The following is a 22,770-nucleotide window of genomic DNA, read 5'->3' as shown; positions in this document are numbered from 1 at the left end:
GTTATAGTATCAACTCTCACTGAGAAATTAATTTCCACCACAATTTGTCGGGTAATTTAACAGACCCAGATCGCATTGGTTATAGTCACAGATGGAATAAAATAAAATAAAAAGAAAGAGACTTTCTGTTCTGGTCTCATGACGGTGGGGGTTTTCCCCTGGGTCACAAGCCTCCACGGGATTCAATTCACATCCGTTTTTATGCTCCAGCCTGCTTCTTCTTAGCACCGTTAGTCGCCGACCCTCCTCGTCATCGGGGCCGTTCGGCCATCGGGTCGTCTGACCGTCTCGCCGTGTCCGGAGGAGATGATACGCAAGGTCTCAAAAGATTAACGTCCATCGTATGAGCCTGTTTCCTCGGGGCTACCGTGAGAATAGATGTCTGTGAAACACTGGCGACACTGCCAACTAAAACGTCACCCATATCTGATCTCATTAACCTCCAGGCCACATACACAGTATCGTATCCATATGCTCTCTCGCTGCGTGAATGCCTGTGTGCATGTATGTGCTGAGGGCCGCTGTCATGAGGCGATAACAGTCCCCCCTCCCGGGGGGTTTCAGTGACTTTGTGCATCTCTATTGAGCTTCTCTTCCTCATATTCAACTCCCGGTGGTGCTCCTCCTTCACGAACAGTCGCAGCTCCTCATTATTCCTCCTTCACATGTTGCCAAAATCCCGGCACGCCTCCCACCTGTGGGACTCCAGATGTCGTTGTGTGCCACGGATCTAATTTGTCTTGATCTTTGCGTATCCTTTGATCTCTGCCTGTGTATCAAATCGCTCTCCGTGACAAAGTTCTCTCGGTGGGACTAACACTAACTGCCGTACTGTCACGACTGTTGCTGCTGTAACTCCGGCTCTGCTGTGACTCTGAATTGTTCAACGCGTAATTCCCAAACTGTAAGTATTCATTTGTTGCTGTAACAGCCCGCGCTCTCCTGGGGAAGGCTTTCCTCCAGATTTTGGAGGGATTTGTAGGATTCAAATTTTATTGTCATTTCACTGAGACAACAAAATGCAGCTTAGCAACTAACTGGAAAAAGGCAAACAGCAGCAAAGTGCATAGAGATGTGGATAAATATAAATGAATGATACTGAACAGTGAACACAGACTGAAAAAATGTGCCAATATGGAGATTAAACGTACGAATTTAATTGGCTTTGATATGAACAACAAACCAGTCATAAATACTACATAGAATGTAGTATAAATGTACAATATAAACGGGCTAGAACGGTGATTTCTAAAGTGGGTGCTGTTGCACCATGGGATGCCGTAAGAACGGGGCAAGGACAGTGTGAGATGACTGTACCTGGGCCAGCCTCAAGAAATAAATCGTTCAGTGCAATGAGAGCCACTTGGCGTCGGTTTAAGTTTAGTTTTGTGATCGATGAATCCAGCAAACGAGTCATCGATTTATCGTTGGGTCCCGGGAGGCGAAGTATCCTGGCATCTTTGAGCTGGACGGAAAAATGATACTGCGAAGCATTGCATTGTATAGCTGAATCTTGGTTGCCAGTCTATTAACCGCTTTTAAGAGTTGGTACTGAGCCGTGACACTACACATTACATTAACATCCTCACATCTGTCTATGAGCGTTACATTAAGGCACATCTTCTGTACATTACATATTCTTTTTACACTTAGTACTGTGGACATTTCCATGTGGACATTTTGCACATTTGTCCACAAAATCATTTCTATTGATCAGCTGTTAACCGCCTTATGACAGCAGTGCAGAGAACCTTGTGACATGTGACAAGGGGTCACAAGTAGACCTTTCATTATAATGTAGTCACTCATGATGTGATGCTTATTCACACAGAGGTCACAGTGATAACTAATCCACATTGTCCCGTCCTCATGCCCGAAGTTCCCACGAGGTCTTTTACTGAACACACCAGAAGTCCAACATCTCATTTTTGCAGGCGCGAAATGTAGATCTGAAGTTCACGCTCTCTAGTTGTTGACTCCTCTCCCTTATCTCTGGAGAACTAATAAACAGTCATTAATGGTGAATTATTATACATGTCATTGGGTTTTTAAGCCTGCTGACTTCAAAGAGGGGCTTTGCATTGAGAGGCTTTGATGTAATGTGTATGCAGGAAGTCTGTCAGTATCATGAACCACGGAACGTTACTTTTATAGTAAGCTTCTGTGCGTATCCGAATGTCTCTGGAGAAAATGTAATTGAATAGATGACAACTTGGTAAAAAATGGATTCGTTCGGCGTCGAATATGATTTTTGTTCTTCCCTCTTTTACTTGTTACTCTTTTTCCTTTCCTTTTTATTCCCTTTCCTTTTGTTTCTCCATTCCCAGGGCCACAGGTATGAAGACACTAGAGAACACTTTTACTGGCTGGGCCGCGTGAAGCGAGTTCAGAGTGCAGGTTAGATGTGTGAGGAATGCGAGCTATATCTATCTCCAGCTGCCTCCCTCCCACTCCGCCCGGCTAAACTGAGACGGCGTGAGCCCGATTCTTGGCGAGGGTTTAGATATCCAATCTGAGTCGGGGTTTGAAGTGATCAATATCTATGTAGTGCAGTAGAGTCTCTTTATCGCGCCGCCTCCTCTTTTGTTTCACGGAGTGCTCATCCATCAGTCAATAATTCTTTGAGTTTGTCTCCTCATTATTGTGGAAGGCCTACCGGCGAATCAGCACATCTTCATGGTGTGAACGCTCTTAAAGGATCAAGCTGATGGTGTTCTATATTTTTCATATTGTCAAAAAAAAGTATTGTTTGTGTAGCCAGAGGCCACTATAGCTTATTCCTCTGTGCTATAGAGCTCGACCCCACAAAGAACCACATGTTGGCACGTCTTCCTTCATTACCAGGAACATCGGCACTGTAGTTTATTTTGAGTCAATCCCACATACACACACGTGTATTGAAAACAGTCCTGGACAACTAAACTAAAACTGCAGACTAATGGGAAATTAGGAATAAAACCATATATTTGTGATTTGTTTTAAAAACTAGGCCCATGCTCCACCCTTCCACCCAACTTCATAAAAATCGAGCCAGCAATTTTTCCACAATCCTGCTGACAAACAGACGAGCAAACAACTAGAAGGAGAGCGCAGACCTCTGCCAAGGCCAAATGTACCATCTCGCAATGTCAACGAAAGTGAAAAATAATTTGTGTATCTGCCCTGATCTTGATCCTCTCCAGATTGAATGGGTTCTTCCTTTGCCAATGCACCATCCTTCCACCATGGTTTATAAAAGACAGGACTCGAGTTTTTACAAACCCTGTTGATAAAGAGACAAACAAACCGAAAACATAACCTCCTTTGCCGGAGGTAACTAGAAAGGCACTCAGAGCACAGACCTCTGCCAACGCAGCTTCCATGAGTGAAAAATAAATTGAGTGCCCCCCCCCCCCGTGATGCGGATCCGCTTTCAAAATGTAAGAGGTTTTTCCTTGGTCCACGCTACACCCTTTGACCAAGTTTCATTTAAATCGGGCCGGTAGTTTTTCCACATTCCTGTCATCAAACTGAAAACATAACCTCCTACCACCAAAGTGGAAGATTAAACGATCACCAGAGTTACTACAAATCATCTAAAGCCAGACATGAATGTCTGAACCAGATTTCAGGGCAGTCCATCCAACAGTTCTCTAAACCATAAGTTTCAACCTCATGGTGGTCATTTAAGTCTTTCGAAATCATCCTCTGGGGGCCATGAATGTTGATAAAAACATTCCATCATAATCCATCCAATAGTTGTAGAGATATTTCTGTCTGGACCAACCAACACAACAGACGGACACTGCCATTCCTCGAGCCACACCCCTAGCGAGGCTAAAGATATAGAATAACCCCATAACCCCCCCCCCCCCACACACACACACACACACACACACTCGACTATTGAATTGGATTTCTATTTTTCTCTCACAAACATGCAGCTGTTGGGCTGTTCATAGTTTATTTAATTAAAGCTGTTAAACAAACCCTAACAGTATGTCATATATATACTTGTATCATCAATCCCCTCACATGGTAACTCTTTAAAGTACTGCTTTTTACCAGTCCAAATTTCCCCGTTTGGTGTATTTTGATTGTGTTGTATTGCTCCCTCATGTCTACATAACAACTTGATATTTTTATTTCATTTCTTTTAAGGCCCGGCATGGACGAGGCGGAGAAGTACCAACAAAGGCTGCAAGCCATAGCGGTGAGACTGTCACTCTTTTACTTTGTCTTTACTTTTTGCCCTTTTATTGTCCACTCCAGTCTGCCTTAAACCAACTTGGACTTTCACCTCTTGTCAAAAACAATCTCACCGCGCCGTCGTTGTCTCCTGTCACTTCGGTGGAACGGTCCCGCTTGATCCGCGCTGCCCGAAGTGAGCGAGCAGAGACCATTTCCCCTGCTTTAACTTTACGGCCAGTAATCTCTGATCTGTGGAGCGAAAGGTTGGAGGGCCTGAGTGGAGCCTGCCTGCCCCCCTCTGCCTGATGGAAAAAATCCGTTCAACCATGAGTGACCCACTTCACCAGCGACAGCGAGAGGGGCCTCGGAGTGGGCCTCGGCATGTTTGCGGCTTACGTTAACTGCGTGGATACGGCATGCGCACAATGTGCCGCGTCGCTGAACTATGTCTCCCGGCATCTCAGCGCTCCGCCAGCTGCATCTCCCCGCTTTAATCTGTTGGCCATGTCTCCTAAAAATATCCTCCCTCTCTCTCTCTCTCTCTCTCTCTCTCTCTCTCTCTCTCTCTCTCTCTCTCTCTCTCTATCTCTCTCTCTTACTCTCTCTGCTTTCGTACAGAAGAAGTCCTTGTCTTCAGGGACCAGGACTGCAAAGGGGTGTTACTCAAGAATTGTATTAAAAAGCGGGAGTAACCCACCACCATAAGCACAGTGTTCTTGGATCAAGTTCTGTCTGTTGTTGGTAGAAGAAACAGCAGTTGCTTAACTTCTCGTTAAGCTGCTTTATTTTGTTGGAATAACTCAAGTTTTCTTTGCTGTTGAGAGATAAGTTACAGGAGGACTCAATATAAGTGCGGGGTAAGTAGCGGTAACATTCCTAGAAAATTAAATAAGTAAATTGTCTTTTTTTTTTTTTGTGCGTTAGATTATGTAAACGACTTCCAAGCAATGTAAAGCCAAAGGCAGCGTAGACAATCTGTCGCTGACAATAGCTCTGACACTTTCTGTGTCAGGAAAGCGAGGGGAGTTGGGATTGAGTATCGGTACAAAGACACTGTAAAACTGTGAATCGTGCCATCCTGCTTTATCAGCTCTTCTTTCTCAGTGGTGTCACTGTCTCAATTCATAACCAACTCGTAGGATTCCAGAGTCTTCCCTCTGGTCGCACTGCCTACTTATCGCCTCTCTCTTTGACGACCAATTCCCTCCAGGACTTTTTTTTTTTTTCTTGACATTCCCTCTTTGAGGATTTAACTTCTTCTGTCACCAGGAGAGGCGTCAGAGGCAGGAAGAAGAGGAGAGGCTGACAAGGGAGACGGAGGAGGAGTGGTTGAAGACGGCCCAGGAAAAGGTGATTTTAAGATTTTTCGAGGAACCAAATTCTTTCCCGCTTGGTCCTCCGAACGATGTAAAAAACATCTTCAATAGAGTTTGATAAGAATGCTCGCCCATAAAAGTGGCAAAGTATTCCTGAAATAATAATGAACTCTTTTCTTGTAAATGCTGTGACCACAGACGGCTGGGATCGAGCTATTTTGTTTTTCATTGTTTTCCCTCCTTTCCAGCTGCTTCATGTTAAAAAAAATGACCACTGGCGTGTCCCACCCTCATGTCACGTCTTCTGAGTTCTGCCAAGCTGAGCTCGTCGCTAGCCGACGCCTAGCTCTAATGTTCTGGATGGGCTCATTATGACCTCATTATGACTCAGATTTACTCACATTCGCAAGTTGTTTTCACAAGTGCAGAAGATGTGCAGAAGGCCCACTGCCGTCTTATTTTGTTTGGTCCCGCCCACAGAGAGTCGGCTCCATGCAGGGATACATGAGTTGGATCAATCTGTAGGGGGTTTGTGGGGGGGGGCTTCAAGTGTTTGTCTGGTTTTTCAGTTTGTCACTCACGCCAGGCAATGAGTGACGGATTGTATCTCGACTCCAGGAGCGGGACGTCTGGGGGTGCTTTGGATCACAGAGCCGTGCCACCTTTTCACTGTCACTCTCACAGACAACGGCAGTCTGCTGGCCTTGCTCATCCTCGGCAAGATCCAAACCGGCAGCGCCCGCGGGGCTTCGTTCGTGTGTCTGCGGAGGAGCCAAAATGGCAGGGGAGCGCTGCCAGGTGGCTAGCTGCGTGTCTTGATCCGCTGAATGATTGTCAACACGGGCACAAGGCTCGGTGCGCAGTGCGTTTGTTTTATCAGGGATAGTCCAATCCCAGCTTAGCGTCCGTATCCAGGCACAGCTGGTTTCTGAAGCTTTTGGGGTTTTCTCCACATGCTGAAGCTGAGTGTAGTGAGCGTGATGCTCTGTATCCAAAACACATGGAGGGTGGTCTTGCTATCAGGGTTACCCAAGATAGCGTTGCATTTACCAAACACTTTGACAAATTGTCCCCGTTTTCCCCACAATCATAATGTTATACACGTTGTCAGCGCTTACATAGACGTTTATCGTGTCCTGTCCCACTCATTAACCCACTATAAAAGCATAAGGATTGCACGCCCGTCTCAATTCAACACTGAAGAGGCTCCGAAGAGACGGAAAATAGTTTTGCCGCAAAATATTCGCAAGCGAGTATTTAGTATTATGCCGTCATTTGTCATCATGCCCCAGATGTTTTAAGATATCATGTTTGTAGCCATCAAGTGCATATTTAAGATCCATGCGCAAGGTATTTACTTTAAAATGAGCCAGCTTGACACTTTGAAAGTGTGGAGCTTGAAAGTGTGGAGCTAAAGTTAGCTTAGCGAGCTAACAAGCTACAGCAGAGAAAATCCAAGTGCTCGTGTCCGGTGTCGCTGTAACTTGACTAAGAATGTTGATGGTAAATCTGACAGCGTTAATCATTGTAAACTGTACGAGCCGCGTGAGACTTGAACACTCAAGTGAGCCAGCAAAAGAGGCCACAAACTCCTAAAGGGTTCAATGATTAATGTTGACCGCCCGGATAAAATCACCAAACATTCTGCCCGTCTCTCCGTCTCGACCTTTTAGTTCTGAACTTGATTTTTCTGTCCTCACATTCTCCCACAGAGGAAGCACTTGAGGGAGCAGTGGCTCAGTGAAGCATCCCCCGTCCTTGACGAGCCCACGACAGGGTGAGCCACATTTCACCAGCTTCATTCACGCACACTTAATTCAATCACAATTTCACGCGTGTTTGAGACGTTCATCATGGGGGGGATTTGAGTCGATTTAGTCTGCACTCTGCTGGCACACAGATAGCTGATATGCAAGGCTCACATTTGTAAAGATTTTTTTTTTTGAAGCGGTGGGTACAGGTATTTTTGTCACAGATGCACTTCTGTATCGACCATGACGAGATCATGTGACAGCTGGTGTGATGGATTATAGCCAAGCACATAAATACACACACACACACACACACACACACACACACACACACACACACACACACACACACACACACACGACTCATAACGTCTTTCTTGGGCCAACAGCTCTGCTTTGTTTATTTTCCGAGCTCTGATGAGCATCTTCTTGTGTTAACAAGTATTATGTCTGTGCCGATGTGTGTCAGGGAGCGAACCGAAAGTCAAAATACGCCCGAGGACGAGGAGGCAGCTGACGCCAGAAGAGAGGAGCAAGCGTCACAAGAAGAAGACAAAGAATCTGCCAACTGTGCAGCTGCAGTCCGAACACACAGCCAGGTGACACGAGCAGATGTTTCTGGAGTACCTCTCCTTCACACAGCCTTGAATGTATCGCAGTTTTAGCCGACAAACATCCAGGTTTTCTTGCAAAATGAAAATTTGGAGACATACCGTAAACAGCCCCAAAATATTTTAGGATTTGAGCCGCTGTGACGGCAGTGGAAGTAAACACCGTGTCCCCCCCTTTGGCTAAAATTCTCCTCAGAAGGCTGAAACTTCTCTTTTTTTTTCTTTCTTTTTTTATCTCATCCACGGTGAATATGAAAACAGGGCGCAGAATGATCTCTTCGGTCAAAACATGCAAATTGTATTCAGCTTGGCCTCGTGCCACGTCCCAGGCAGTCGAGTGTTAAATAAATAAAACGTTACAGCAAAACAGAAAAATAACCCACTAGCCCGCGCAGCTGGGGTGTGAGCACTTCAAATTATGTATCATGAATAAAAAATGGACGACGGGCGCTGCCACATAATGATTTATCGCTGCATGAGTGAACCCACACAGAATTTTCACCCTGAATGTGGTGAATAGCGAAACAAATGGCCTCCTCGTTTTCACGGGTTTTGCGCGAATATCACTTGTGTGTTTTTTTTGCGGGGTGACAGCGCTTGAACTTTAAACTCCACCAAGTGTCCCGCTTCACTGTACACCCCCAAATTCAGCCGACGTAGTCTCAGCACCTCTTGACATGATGGGACTAAGCTTGGTACAACACGGGGGGGGGGCACAGACTCTCTGTCTGTTTTAAGTGTGTGACTGAGGAGAGCACTCAAATTGTCTCCTCTCTTTCTGCCCCGCAGGCTGGGACTGACGAGGACGAGCAACAAGGTAAGAAGTCGGGGGGGTGGGGGGCTGTGATCCTCATTAGCTCACCGTCGGCCTCCGTCTGTCTTCTTTGTCGCTCTCGGGGCCGTTACGCCTGCCCAGAATCTATTCTCTCCTGGCGGATGATAATTTAGCCGAACTAAGACTTTGCGTAAAGAGCAGTCATTTAAAATCGGGGGTGACATCTTGGGGAAACGGCGACGACATCTCTTACAGTCTGCGAGTCATTGTGCTAAGCGAGAAACACCACGAGAGGTCGGAGTTTATCCAAAAGCTTTTGCAGCCGATGGGCACAAAGTTACAGAGGAGTAGCAGAAAAGACTCACGCCAGGCGTACGCCAGAGAGCATTCGACACATCGCCAACTAAAGAATGGACATCACAACACAGTGCGATATTTCAGTAAATGGACAGAAGTGTACTGATGACTTTCTTCCATCCAAACTTCAGGCAAAGAATGTTAAATTCATGAAAATTAGGACTCATGTTAAAGTCAAGTTAGCACATTAAAAGCTCCAGAAAGCGGATGTCTCTAAACTACCGGTTGCTGTCTATAGTAAATGCGAGCAAGTCTCGTTCCTGATCGGTCCACACTGCCTACTGTACACTTCTCAAACGATGGCTGCTGAGGTCCACAGGTCATACGGCCTGACAACGCCACATTCAAGTTCCATTCCACAGCTTTTAACGAGCTCCCTGAGTGCTGCGGTAAAATGATGATGCAGGTTACTGAGTTATTGACACTCTTCACAAACAATCACTTCACCTGCTATTTTTATCTGGAGACCTGTTTTTTCTTTTAACCCAAATATGTACCATGATATATTTGATTGACTACCACTTCCTGCGTGGATAGGAAGTCAGAAGGTAAAATAATGTCATCAGGGCACTTCTTTGTTGCTGAAACGCACAAAGTAAAAAGTCCTACAAACGTTGAGACACCCAACCTCGAAATCCAAGATGGCCGCTGTCCATCAACAGTAAAAGGCTGTAGTAATATGCCCTTAATAAGCACTTCAGTCTTATTTTTGTCTGTGTGACAACTGTCCAACTTCTCTCTGTGGACATGTTGCTACGGTAACTTTTTGCGAGATTGGCGATTTAAATTTTCAGCAATTGATTACAAAACAAACCCTGAAAGATCAAAAACGTACTGTACAACGTGAACGCTTTCTTTTTCAGTGAATAAAGACACTGAGGATCACTTCTCCATACAAATGGCACAAAGGATGTTTCATGAAAGTGGGCAAGAAGGCCGATCAGGTGAGGCACAGGAGTAGACTTTGTTGTAACTTAACATGAATTTAGATGTTCAGTATGTAGTAATGACAGGGCTGTAGCTCACACTGAGTATTCAGTATTTCTGGCTCAAGTTCTTGTGATTTGAGTCCCCTGAAGTACAGATTAGCTCCTGTAACACTTCTAACTTTTTAAATGTCCTCAAAGGTTTGACTGCAGCTCCTTGTGATTATTTTACCAAGCAGTGCTGGAACGGAACCCAAATGTTTTACCATTTTTTATATATACACACAGTATATATATATATATATATATATATATGTATATATATATATATATATACACACAGTATATATCGATAAACAGGACTTTAGGCTCCAGAACATGATATTTGAATTAACCGTTCTATTCTCCTCTAGCAAAAGACGAGCCCTTTATTTGCCGCTCTGCCTTCAGGCTAAGACTTAGCGATGGGACTGAGGTGAAAGGCCTGAGAGCAATGTTATATTTAGCCCACTTTGTTATTTCTGTTTGTTCATCTTTTTATGCGTGCTGGAGGGCTTATTGTGTCTCTATATTGTCTGTTGTGTCGGCTCATATTAGTGACACAAAGATCTGGTCCTGACCTGGCGTTAACCTTTGTCCCTCTCACCCTTTAAAAGGTCCCCAAGTCTGTGATACATTAAGGACAGTTTGTCTCTGGACTGCCAATGAGTTGAGAATTTCTATATTTTATCTTCATAATTTGTATTCTGTTCCGTATCTCATTTTGCAGTCCTGGGAATGTTGGCGGTGCAGGTCGAGAGAGACCCGAAGACGGGTGCCACCGTCGTCAGGTCGGTGGCCCCCGTGTCCTTGCCGGCCGGCGCGCCGACGGCAACCACGGTCTTCGACGACGGCAGGAAGAGCATCCACGCCGTCGGCGGATCGGGAAGTCAACCCTCGACCGAAGAGCTCGGACAGATCCTGAGCTTCGTCGACGGCGTCGGGATGAAAGTGCTGCTGGACGAGGTCGCGCTCACGCCGAACCAGGAAGAGACGGAGATGGAGAGACTCGATGCCAGCAGAGCGCCGAAGGGACAAGTCGTGTCTTTTTCTACCCGTCGTGTCGTGTCAAAGGAGGACGATACGCAGTTAGACGTCTCTAGAAGCGACGACTTGGAAGCTGAGCTGGGGATAGAGGAGTGCTCTGCTCTGGGACAGGAGGAGGATAACAAAGAGGACGGGAGCATCATGGCGGTCGGAGACATCGCGGGAGAAGTGGGTAACATGGAGGATCTGAGGTTGGAGGAAGGCCCGGTCACTCTGGTGTTCCTGGGATACACGGACGGCGACCAAGGAGGCGGCCAAGAGGACCATGAAGGCATGCTCACGGCGGAGCGCGTGATCATCACCGAGGAGGGAGAAGAAAACGTCTTAGGACCGGAAACGTCTGCTTCACCTCAGGAAGGGAAAGAGTCCCGAGTGTTTCACGACGTCCCCCTGGACGGAAACGGGGCGGGAGTTGAAGTCCAGGGAGAGAGCGGCGATGACGGGCGGCAGAACTCCTCTTCACCCAGTAAAGCCACTTCCAAGCCCAAGACCTGTCGGTGTTGCTCCGTCATGTAAGATGCCGATTGAAGAGATCAGCCTTCTTCGTATCATTTGTAATATTTGTAACACCTCATGCTGCATTTCTGCCTAAATGACTGATATGAGAGACTAAACCACCACCTGATGTGGTCCTAACAATGGTTTTGAGCGCCCATCACGTCTGTTCACATTGCCATGGAAAGAGACGTGGATCATGTTGTGGGTCTGTTATAGCAGCTCTGGGCTGACAACCGCTCTGAGGGACAATCCACTTCCTCCCTCTGGTGGACAAAGCGGAGAATGAAGGCAAATGTCTCTGTCCCTGAGGACTTGTTCTGTGCCTTACCAGCCAAAACATGTCCATATGTTTATTTCTAACAGTAATTGTGGTGTGATTCATTGTGTCTAAATGAATGTTAATTAGAGCGATATTTGTACCAACATCTTTTCTTACCCGCTACTACTCGGGGCTTTAGCTTCCACGTAGGACACCAGCGATGTTTATGAGAGTTTGGGATTTTTTTAATGTCATGGGAGGGGTTTGTATTCTACAATTAAACATGAATTTTAAATGTTGAGTTTCTTCGACTCAGTCAAAATCCTTAAACTAATGGTTCGACATTTTGGGAAACTAGTGCAGCTTCAGAAGGGGCCGATCGCTTGACCTCCCGGTGTTTCTCAAAAAATGCTCATCAAAACAACTTCACTGACTAACATTCAGTGGAATAGATGCACGTGGATCACTGCGAGGCTGCTGCGGGTCATGCGGGTCATTCTCAACTGCTTCTCAAAGACGGATTTAGTTTGCTCACATGACACACAGGACAGGAAGGTACAGGTGTTACATGTAAGCAGATCAGCTGGATCGTCCATATTTCCATCGGGCTTCGCACTAACGCGCACAGGAGGTGACGGCAGCGCTACAGTCAGGTGGGTCTCTTCCTTCAGCATTTCTACATTATGTGATGATTATGTGATTAGGTGTTAATAGTAAAGCTTTATCTGGTTATAGCAAGAAAAACAAATGTTAAACGGTTAAAGATCATTTCATAATGTTCAAAATTGAGCGAGAATATAACATTAGTCATTTAGCAGCTTTTATCCAAAGCGACTTACAATTCAGAATCTATCACATTTCTACACCGTAGGCACAGCTACGGGAGCAATGTTTTGGGGGTCAAGTGTCTTGCTCAAGGACACATCCACATGCAACTAGCGGAGCTGGGGATCGAACTGGGGCTGGGGCCCTGCTCTCCACTTTGCCACAGTCGCCCTTATAACTACATATTAGCGAGAATGATGCAATTGAATGTGTGCACTAGAGCCATTAATGCCCAAATACTGGATAATGGAGTCATGTAACTGCATGTACAATCTCACTTAAGCAGGCGAGTATTTGAATAGTTTTTAATGGCGTTCTTCATAACAACATAAACAGGTTAAGCTCATTAAGGCGCATTAATATGTCCTGTTGCTTGAGCTGTATACACAGCGTGCTGCTGCTGTAGGCAATCCTGAAACGCAGTGTGGCTGGCATTAAGCCCCTGAATGCAGGTTGTAAATATAGATTCATAGATTTAAACCTGCGGCTCAGGGAGCCAGATAATAACGGGATAATATTCATATTCAAGAGAACATATTTTTGACAAAGTACTCGATAACACTGCGTGGCGGTTCTCTGCGATGCGTCAGTGTGAATACACAAAGCGGGTTTGGTTAAGGAGGATCACAGACCAGTGACGGTACAAGTCACCGTGGCCCGTGGATAACCGGCATTAACCCGATGGAATCATGGGAAAGCAGGATTCTCAACGGGGCGAACTGGTGAGACGATGAGAGCCTCTGTGGCCGCAGACACTGTGCACGGTGTGCGTGCCAAAACAAGACGGAGCAAAGCCGATTACGCTTTCCCTTTGTCAGCAGAATTGGCTGTGCTAGGTCACAGAGGGGGGGAAAAGTCACCCAAACAACACAGAAGCTGAAAGAAATTCGGCTATTTTTAAATATGGATTCTACATATTGTTGTGATCACTTCGGGCAGAAGAATTATGAAATCTGGATAGTTAAACATCAAAGCCGAGAGAAAGATTTGCGCACTTCATATCCTCATGAAGGCGTTGTTGCAAAGCTGTATTACCAACAGGGCAAAGCACCTGGACCTGGGGCTGCAGAATGCTGGGGTTTGTTTGTGAAATGCACATTTAACACATTAAATATGGACTTAAAGATTTTCTGTAAAATAACGTTTCTTGTTTACATTCCGTCTTACTCGAAACAACACATTGTGTTCATCCTAGAGGCCCCAAACAAGGTTGTTAGGCCTCTAGCCTACAATATTGTTGAATGCACTTCCTCACTATTTGCAGAGCAGATTTCTTTATCGTTTCCTTAGTGCTTCTTGAAAGGTTACTGCCACCTGTAGTACAGTGGAATACTATGAAACTATTGGCAGTAATATGGGCGTCAATGAGAACAAAACAAACATGGACCACTGATAAAAACATTACTCTCTACAGATACTTGGGGTCAAAAACTCAACAGGACACCTTTCAGGTGGGTCCTGATCTATAACCTGATCACAACCCTTTAATGCAGAGTGTCTGTGTCTGATAAACTAGTTTCAAGAACCTTGTTTTTTAATTTTTTAAGTTTATAAACTGCTGCACAGCAAACCTGTACACATTGCATAGAGAGCGAGATTAACGGGAGATCAACAGGGGCTCCATGTGGACACCTTGCAGTGGCCCTGTGGGCTGTAGCAGTCACACAAAAATATGATGAAAAAATAGACAAGACAATAATCTTTATCTAAAAATGTAATTCCTGTAAAGTTTTGTAAATGCACTTTAGTTTTTAATTACAGTTATTATGATAATAGAGCTACCAATGATATGAAATAATTGATTATCAACTTCAGGGACTCGTGTGTTTCAACTTAAAGGGGAAGAGAAAGAGACAAACACCCTGCTTGTGTGTGCTTCAAAGGCTTGTACCCATGGAAACAGAAAAACCCAGGCCCGGCCCTCAAGGTCTGCTGTCCCGAGATGAGTGTGGCCTGTGGCTGAAGATGGACTCCAACCCTGTGACAGACCACACATTGGTGAGCTGTGGAGAGAAGCCCCAAGATGAGACCAAAGTCCCGGCCGTGATCACGAGGTACTACAGCGTGATGGACGATGAGGGCGCAGACGACGACTTTGTCCCACCTCCTCCACCCCACACGGCTCCTTTTCTGCCCGCAGAGGGCAGCACAGGTGCTCGGGAGAATAATTCCAGCGTGACCCTTACAAAAGGGGCAGCTGAAGCCACACAGGCTAAAGATAATCCCAGGGGCTTAGACTGGCATCACGGTGAGAGGCAGTTAATGGCATCACAGAACGAGGTGGATGAAGTGATAGTAAGCACAGAGCAGACTTCTAAGGCGTCTCTGTCTGAAGACTCCATTCTACCTAAAGATCAAGAGCAAACACCCATGGAGGAAGCATGTTATGATCCAACCGGAAGACACCATCAGGAAAACACAACGGGAGATGAAGAATCGGATCAAGAGCCCGAGGGTATTAGAATTTTGAGTGAGGGGCAGGAAAAGTGCAGGGAAACTGAGGCGGGAAAGGACAAATACCCAAAACAGGTACCTTCAAGCATCGAGAAGAACTCTGAAAATGAGACGCATTTTGACAAAGGGGGAGAATCCGGGGACGTTTGTGGTCTTGCTGAGACAGACTCAAAACTAACCACAGAAAATGTTGACTGCGGCGATGTGGAGACGAATGCCCCGACAGTGTCTGGTCTCCGTGCGAGTGGTGATGATTTTGAGTCCTACGGGCCACCGGAGCTCTGCGAATGCGACCAAACCCCGATAGACGCAGCAACCTGTCAGCCACAGGTACAGGACGTCCCAGCAGAGGAGTCCAATGGTGATGAAGAGCATGTTGACACGGGATCTTTGAACTATGCCCTCACAAAGTATAACTGGATGAGGAGAGAGAGTGGCACCACATCAGTATCCCGACTCTCCATCTCTGAAGGCTCCGAAGAGATGGCGACAAAGGACAAGCAGGGAGATGGGAGCGGGAGAATATCTACCGGTATCCAACAAGGGGAGCAACTGCTTCAACGTCTGCAACTACTGCAGCTCCGTCAGGATGTATGTACACCAGAGAGCCCTCACGCCTCCTGGCTGGTTGTCCAAGAGACAAGAAGCGAGACAAAACGCGTGCTTGGGACTGAAGTAGATGATTTGAAAGCAAGAGAAGGCCACGTAACAGGTGGAGATGAGGAAGAAGAGAGTAGATTTCACGCGATGGAAAAGAATGAGAGAAAAGACGTCGAAGCAAAGGCAGGGATGTCTTCGTCAACAACGCCTGTAGAGTCAGAGCATCACAAGATTGCCAGAGCAGAGGCAGGAGACTCTGATGATGATCAAAGTGACAGCTGGATACCTGCAGACTTGTCTCAAAGAGACCCCAAAGACACATCTTCCTCCCAAATTCCCTTTCTGTCCTTCTGCCACCGACGCTTGGTCGTTGAGACCTGCATTGAGAGGCAGACCCTCCAGGAAGCCCAGGAGAAGCAGAACCTGCAGAGAGCCGGTGGTGTCTTCAACCTCGCAGATAATCTGGATGTGCTAGAGATCCCCTTTAAGAACAGTATTTCACTTGAGCCCTTTCTCACCAAGTATGGCCCAGAGCAGCGCAGCGACTGGCAGTTCTCCGAGCAGAAGATGAAGAAGGAGATAAGTCAGGAGAGTCAGAGAGAGCTGGTGCTGGTCAACCAGGGGAAGATCCCAGGTGGGTACAGCAAAGGAGAAGTCCGCCAGTTAAAGGAGACAAAACTGCTGTTTGAGGCTTTCCAGCAGGATAACGCGGAGGGTCCGGCAAGGCACCGGAAACCCCAAATGAAAGGTCGCGTTTACCCCTCTGTGCTAGAGCGCACGCGTAGCCTGGAGATGTTGTCACTCAAAATTTGCCCCATTTCCAGAGCACATTCCTTCAGGCTGTATAAAGAGACTGAGAAACACGCAGAAGTCTTAAGACCAATGAGCCCAACTGGTGGTTCTCGAGACAAAACGCACTCGTCTCCCCACGCAAAACCAGACAAACACGCACACCTGTGCAGAAGCATGGACTCCATAAACACAGACGTCTCTACGTCGGCTGTGGATACTAGGGGCGAAACCAGGGAGGGAAACGGGGCTCAAGAATCTCCCAACCTCAGAGGAAACCCCTTCTTCAAGTTGCGCCCGGCCCTCGCTCTGAAGCCGGAAGTGGAGAAGGACATCCGGGAGGCCAAGAAAAGAGAGGAGGAGCTGCGCAGACAGAGATGCACTCTGTACGGAGAGAGCAGGCGGAGTAGTGAAGACGGAGAGAGGTCACGGTTCAAACCGATGCCAGGTGAGTTCGACATCAGTGGTGGAATATACAGCTCAAGTTAGTACCAGTATACAATATATTTAATGCACTATATATAGTATACCACTCAAGGGGTTTATTATTCTCAGCATTGTACTTTTGATACTTATGTATCAAAAGTAAAAGTACTGCTGTTCCTTTCAATAACTCTGCACTTTCACTTAAGTATCTTATGGATGCATGACTTTTACTTGCAATGTAGTATTTTTTACATTGTTCTTCTACTGAAGTAAAAGTATTAATACAACAGAGGGCTTGTTCCACCACTGATGATGACCACGTGTAATCTTGCATGCACCATGGCGGTTAAATTGTACAATATTTCAGTGAAGCCCAATCTGATCATTTGGATTAACATTACTGACAATGCAATGAAAACATGAGTGGAAAATACTGAAACATCTATTGGATTATTTCCATCAGGCTGTTCAGATGCATCATGTAAACACTTGGATGTCTAATAAGAGTCATTTAGATCTTTATTCATTGCACATCGCGGCCTTCTGACACTCAGTCTGAGCACTTTAATGAATGCCTCCCCGCATTAGCATCACCCAGTGTTATCCGAGGAGTCTTATCGACAACTTAGTGTCGGCTCTGTCACCAGCGGTTAAGGGCGAATCACTCCAGCGGCTGCCTGATCGGAGTCAGCTGATGCCAGCGGGCTCAGTGGCAACATGGAGGCTCCTTGTCTGCACCCAAGCTTGAGCCAGGGGCAGTTCTAGTTCGGTTATAGTGTTGTGTAAATAGTAATACAAATGACTTCAGACAGTTGATCGGTCTTGTTGATAGTATGCACAGCTTGTGTGCATTTTTCTGTTGTTATGGCCTATAAGCATGGCAGGAGAGCTTGGAGGCAGCCGGCTCATTATACAGCACCGAGCTAGTACTTTCAGCCAAGGCGGATGGATAATGATGTGTGGGGTTGACTTGAGGTGAGGATGATGAGGCTTGCATGTGACAGCAACACAATATGTATGGGGGGGGGGGGGGGGGGGTAAAACTGGGCTAAACTGACGGAAATGACTCATTCTTAAGGTCAAATGAGCTGTGGTGTGTTATCCTAACCAGCCATGACACACAATGCTGGATGAGGATGTACAACCCAAATACACTGGGATGTCTTCACTGAGGACATTTCAGCACAGCTTTGACACTACACTGAAAAATATAACCTTCATAGAGTCAAATATACAGTGATTAATGACGTTACATCACATCGACGCCTTCGACATTTCAAAGCAGCACCCATTTTAAGCATGCTACACGTACGTACCTAGAATAATCTAACTGAGGCTGTTGCTATGCCTGTCGAGCTTTTCATGTTGCATTCATTTGCGAAACTGTAGTTCCTTGGTTTTAGACAGTGGTTGGCTGAAAACAACAACTGTTGCTAGCTAAGTTTATCAGCTGTGGCTAGGTAACTAATTATGCTAATGTTAGCTTAATGAGTCGATTTGAAAATGTTGTCTCAAGTTGACTTTTATTGTTTCCAGCTGACTAGTTTCAAAATGAGAACAGGCACACATGATGCTGAAAGACTTGAGGGTGCGTTGTTTAGTCTGAACCCTGCGGGGTTTAGCCCCTTGGTGCGGTTTGTTTAGGTCGGTGTAAATGCTGCATTTGAACTCTGCTTCGGACCAAACAACCGCTTTCTGGTCTGCGTCGAAGGGGTGGTCGTGGACTGCTGTCAAGTGAACTCTGGAGTTGGAAATGTATTGAGTGAAAACCTTGCGGTTCAATCCTGGGGAAACAGGATTCCCGGGAATACACGTCCAAACTGTTTCACGACAAATATAATAACGGGAAAAACGGGCATGAACCGAAAAGGATGATACATACGAAATATAGGATCACCACAGAAATGTGTAGGTACTTCACGAATGGCCTCGATCAGCTTTGGAAGCCGCGCCACAGTGGGAACAATGTGAGTTTGGCTTGGGTTACTGTAGGCTAAACTTTTCCCAGAGTCGCTAATGTTAGCCGAAATTCGGATGAAGTAGAACCCCAGGACCGGCCATCGCACAGTTAAGAAAGTCTACACAGTGGATGTGCTTGTCGTAAACTTTTCTTACGATTAACATGTTACCCCACAAAATAATGAAGTGTGAAATGCAGCCGGCTTAGGAAGCTAACACACAGGTTACTACTAGAGGTAGTAAGCTAGTTAGCAGCTACCGTTTGCTGCTTACGTTACGGCAGACCAACAAATAAGGATTAGTGTGACTCAATTTGTGAAATCCTGATTGGTTTAATGGAGAATTGAAGCCTGAAAGTCAAATCCCTTTACAACATCCTAATCCCTTTTTTCTGTCCTTAAGATGTCAGGAAACAGTCCAGGGGGAAACTGGAACGGGTTTGGCCGCCGCCCTCCAAGAAAGACCAGATGAAATCGGAGCAGACACAGGTGATGTGCCAGGTCCAATCACTGTAAATGGCTTACTTCTTGTTTCCTCCATTGTTCTGTACGTACGATCTGTTCCCACGTGTTTAGTGTACAAAGCTGGCGAGAACAAAGTGAGCCATTGTGTTGTACTGTCACCAATTCAAGGAAACACTACAGGAAGAAGTTTTTGTTCTTGGCATCTCACAGATTGACGCAGTTTATATCAGGAGAGAGATTCAGGTTGAATCCGATTTCAGATATGTTACCGTAAGTGAGGCCTTCTGGATCATGGGTTAGAAAGACATTAGATTGTAGGTGTTCCCACACGCTATTTGTTTTACAAATGCTTGGATTAGTACGAGTGCTTCTATAATTGTTCTCCAATTCAGCGGATCAAGACAAGGGAGCTGATCTCCTCTAAATCTGGCTTGTCTTATCTCACAGCAGGAGTCAAAAGTTCACAGAGCAGGAGGTCAGAGGGCTCCTCTGTGGCAACGCTGGGAGTCCGGCCTCATCAACGGGAAGACGTCAAAGGAAAAGAACTGATGTTGGCCGTTGGGACGTCTTTCAACGCTACAAATAGAATAACAACACTCTGCAATGCTAGAGCTGCTAAAGCCCAAGATTAAATCAGTATAACCAAAATCCTGAAGATAGCTCCGGCTTAAATGCTTTTTGTCTCTCTGCTTTGTATCCGGGGTCAAATATGCGTTTTGATATTTTTAAAGGCTAGTTTTATTCGGCACATAAATAAAGCAAAAGTATCACTTCAGTCATTCTCTCCATCCTTGTTATGTTTAGTAGCCAACACCAGTCCTTTGGTTGTAATCATACAGATGATGGTTTTAATGGGGCTGGTTGTAATGATGATGTCATTTTCTGTGTTTCCATTTGATCTTTTGCTTTGAGATTCAAATAAATTAAGAAAAAAACCTCTGTAGTAAAAAGTGGTTCCACATTTTCACACATTGGTTTGTTGTTTATTTGCATACATCAACACACTTTTTGTAATGATTTTTGTAACATGCTCACAATGATTAGAAATAGAAAACTAACTCTATATACTTTCAGAATTCACGGTTGAGATAATAAAGGGGCACTCTGCAGATTTTACATTTCAGCTTACTCGTCACAGAGTTCTACTCTGCTGCTAAAAACAGTTGTATAGCATCCTCTGTGGCTGTGACGGGAGCTTTCTAAGGCCTCAGGAAATGACCCTGATGATGTCATCAGGGTGATTTGGGCGTGGGCTTGGAGTTGACAAATATATAAATATATAATGTGCTTAAACTGGAGGCGTTTCAAAGATATGGGTGTTTATTGGGCAGGGAGTGTCTGGAATAAGACACTGTCTGGTTGCATTATGGGAAGCGTAGGTCCCCGTGTTTTTGAGGCTTGACCCCTACTCTGCAATAAAGATGAAGGAAATCTCACTGTGTTGCAACAACAAGTCCCCCCCGGTCTCAATAGCATTTACCCTAGACACCACCATTGTAAAGCCGACACCTCAAACTGCAAGCAAGGTGAATAATGACTCTTTCTATTACGATTTCTTCTATCCACGGAGGTTAAACTTTACAAAGCAAAAATAAGCAAAGTCTAAGAGCCGAGCAGGAACTGCGCCAGCCAAGTCACTCTCATTAAACTGAATAGGCAGCATCTTCGGCAATGTTTCAACGCTGCGGTACATTTTCCCCATGCAGCATGAATAATACAATCATTATTTTGGTGGCGTCTAGAATTTTGTCTAATCACTGAGCTGATTGGAAATTCAAGCGTCGAGCCTGATATTAAATAGTTCATGTCGTGCCTGAATGAATAAAGAAGATCCATGGTAGATGGTGCCGTCAGAAAAAGTTCAGGAAAACTTTCCCTCGCTGACCGGGGATCACATTTACTAGAGAGGGCAGTCTCTGTTTCTACTCTCCACAGAGAGACGCGTACAGCTTAGCCCGTCTAAGTACCGTCCGTCAGGCAGAGCGACTCTGGCAAGGGAGGAAGGACTTTCACTCCGCCCTTCCTGGCTCGGATATCCCAGTGGTCATTGGCCACAGTTCCCATCAACCCACGGGCAGCCGGCCATGCGGCCATGGCCTGTAAGGCTTCAGCTGCCAGGACCATCAGAGCATCATGCAGAGTGGGACATACTGGACATCTGTGTTCTGTTGTATTCATCCCTCCTATTGACAAGACATGTTTAGGTGGGCAGCACAGTGAGGCTTTCTATGAGCAACAATACTATTTTGAGGTACTAGAGTACGAGGGTATTTACATTGTTTGCTACTATACAACCTGCCCCGGATAAGCAAAACTATAGATAATGGATAGATGGATGAACTTTACACTTATTCTATAGATTATGTATAAACATCTTTAGATTTACCAGACAGGAAACACATGAGCTTTTAAAACACGATGCATTTTAAGGATTAAACAGAAGCTTTAGGGCTTGTGCTCTCTTACGAAAAGGTGACATAATTGTCTAAAGCCCAAAGAGATACAGCTCTCCAGTAATTCACTAAAACGTTTTGTCCATCAAAACCTTGATTTCTTTCAACTTTCCAACTCCGCTATCCCACAATAAACAAATGTATCTAATGTAAAATGTAAAACTAGCTCCACTGTGAGCAGCTACATCAGTGCAATGATATTACATATTGATGCATCAGTACTAACAATCTAATAATGTCATATATAATAATAACATGTCACTTACAAGGGACATTTTCTGCTGAACAAGTACTTTTAATTAAGTATATTTTAACGATAATAGTTGTGTAAACCTTTGAATGCAGGGCATTTGCCTGCGATGGAGTATTTTTACACTGTTGTATCGGTACTTTTGGGATATGAGTACTTCATCTGCCACTGGGATGGGTAGACGAGGTGGTGCAGACTGACTGTTTAAAGATGGGGTAGAAGATATACACACATGTTATGTCATTGTGAACTGTAATTTTACATGATCTGATCAAAGACGCTTTGGGTGATTTTTCTTTTTTTTCGCCACGTTATAATTAACAAACTACTTTTTAAATCGTCGTATTCTTTTTCCATACAGTCTTACTCACATGTGGATACTAAACATAAAAAACACTTCATGCACCTAGTGTGGCTGTGAAGATTAATTTACCACAAGAGGGCAGTATAGCCTCAACAACCACGAGACCGCAGCATGTCGTCAGATATGGATCTGGTCATTAAAAGTGTCTAGGTATGTATGTATGTGGGTATTATAAACAACATATTAATAAGAGGACAGTAAACACCAGCAGCTTTAACCCAAAACGGAAACACAACACCACTTTACCCAAATATGTTTATGGTTTGTTCATAATCATGTTTAGAACTGCTAATCCGCTACCTAGAAGTCCGTTCATAGGGAGGGGAAGCATATGCTGAGCTGGCACACTAGTTATGCAACCTTTGTAATTCATCCTATGATGACTCACTTCCTTCACTAGAAGTCAGCAGCTGCACATGTATTATCAATTCCACGAA

At 45.2% G+C, this 22,770-nt stretch overlaps 1 protein-coding gene across 1 annotated transcript; it reads left to right on the top strand.

Moving 5' to 3' along the window:
* Positions 1 to 2,392: 2,392 nt before the first annotated feature.
* Positions 2,393 to 12,038, top strand: LOC306709093 (uncharacterized protein). Its single transcript, XM_079177123.1, has 8 exons — positions 2,393 to 2,397; positions 4,141 to 4,192; positions 5,440 to 5,520; positions 7,199 to 7,263; positions 7,707 to 7,836; positions 8,638 to 8,665; positions 9,844 to 9,924; positions 10,676 to 12,038. Exons 2-8 carry the CDS (start codon positions 4,148 to 4,150, stop codon positions 11,506 to 11,508), a joined length of 1,263 nt encoding a protein of 420 aa, XP_079033249.1. The 5' UTR covers positions 2,393 to 2,397; positions 4,141 to 4,147; the 3' UTR covers positions 11,509 to 12,038.
* The last annotated feature ends 10,732 nt before the right edge of the window (positions 12,039 to 22,770 follow it).

The sequence above is a fragment of the Pholis gunnellus genome, assembly GCF_910591455.1.
Source record: "Pholis gunnellus genome assembly, chromosome: 17".
NCBI lineage: Eukaryota > Metazoa > Chordata > Actinopteri > Perciformes > Pholidae > Pholis > Pholis gunnellus.
Note: the sequence above shows the minus strand (reverse complement) of the source record. Positions and strands in the feature narration are given on the sequence as shown.

What these genes read in the sequence shown, in the direction of transcription:
- LOC306709093 (XM_079177123.1), top strand. Translation starts at nt 4,148, where the DNA reads ATGGACGAGGCGGAGAAGTACCAACAAAGGCTGCAAGCCATAGCG. An exon ending in CTTGACGAGCCCACGACAGG is followed by an intron (nt 7,264 to 7,706) that starts GTGAGCCACATT and finishes GATGTGTGTCAG; the next exon opens with GGAGCGAACCGAAAGTCAAA. An exon ending in TGACGAGGACGAGCAACAAG is followed by an intron (nt 8,666 to 9,843) that starts GTAAGAAGTCGG and finishes TTTCTTTTTCAG; the next exon opens with TGAATAAAGACACTGAGGAT.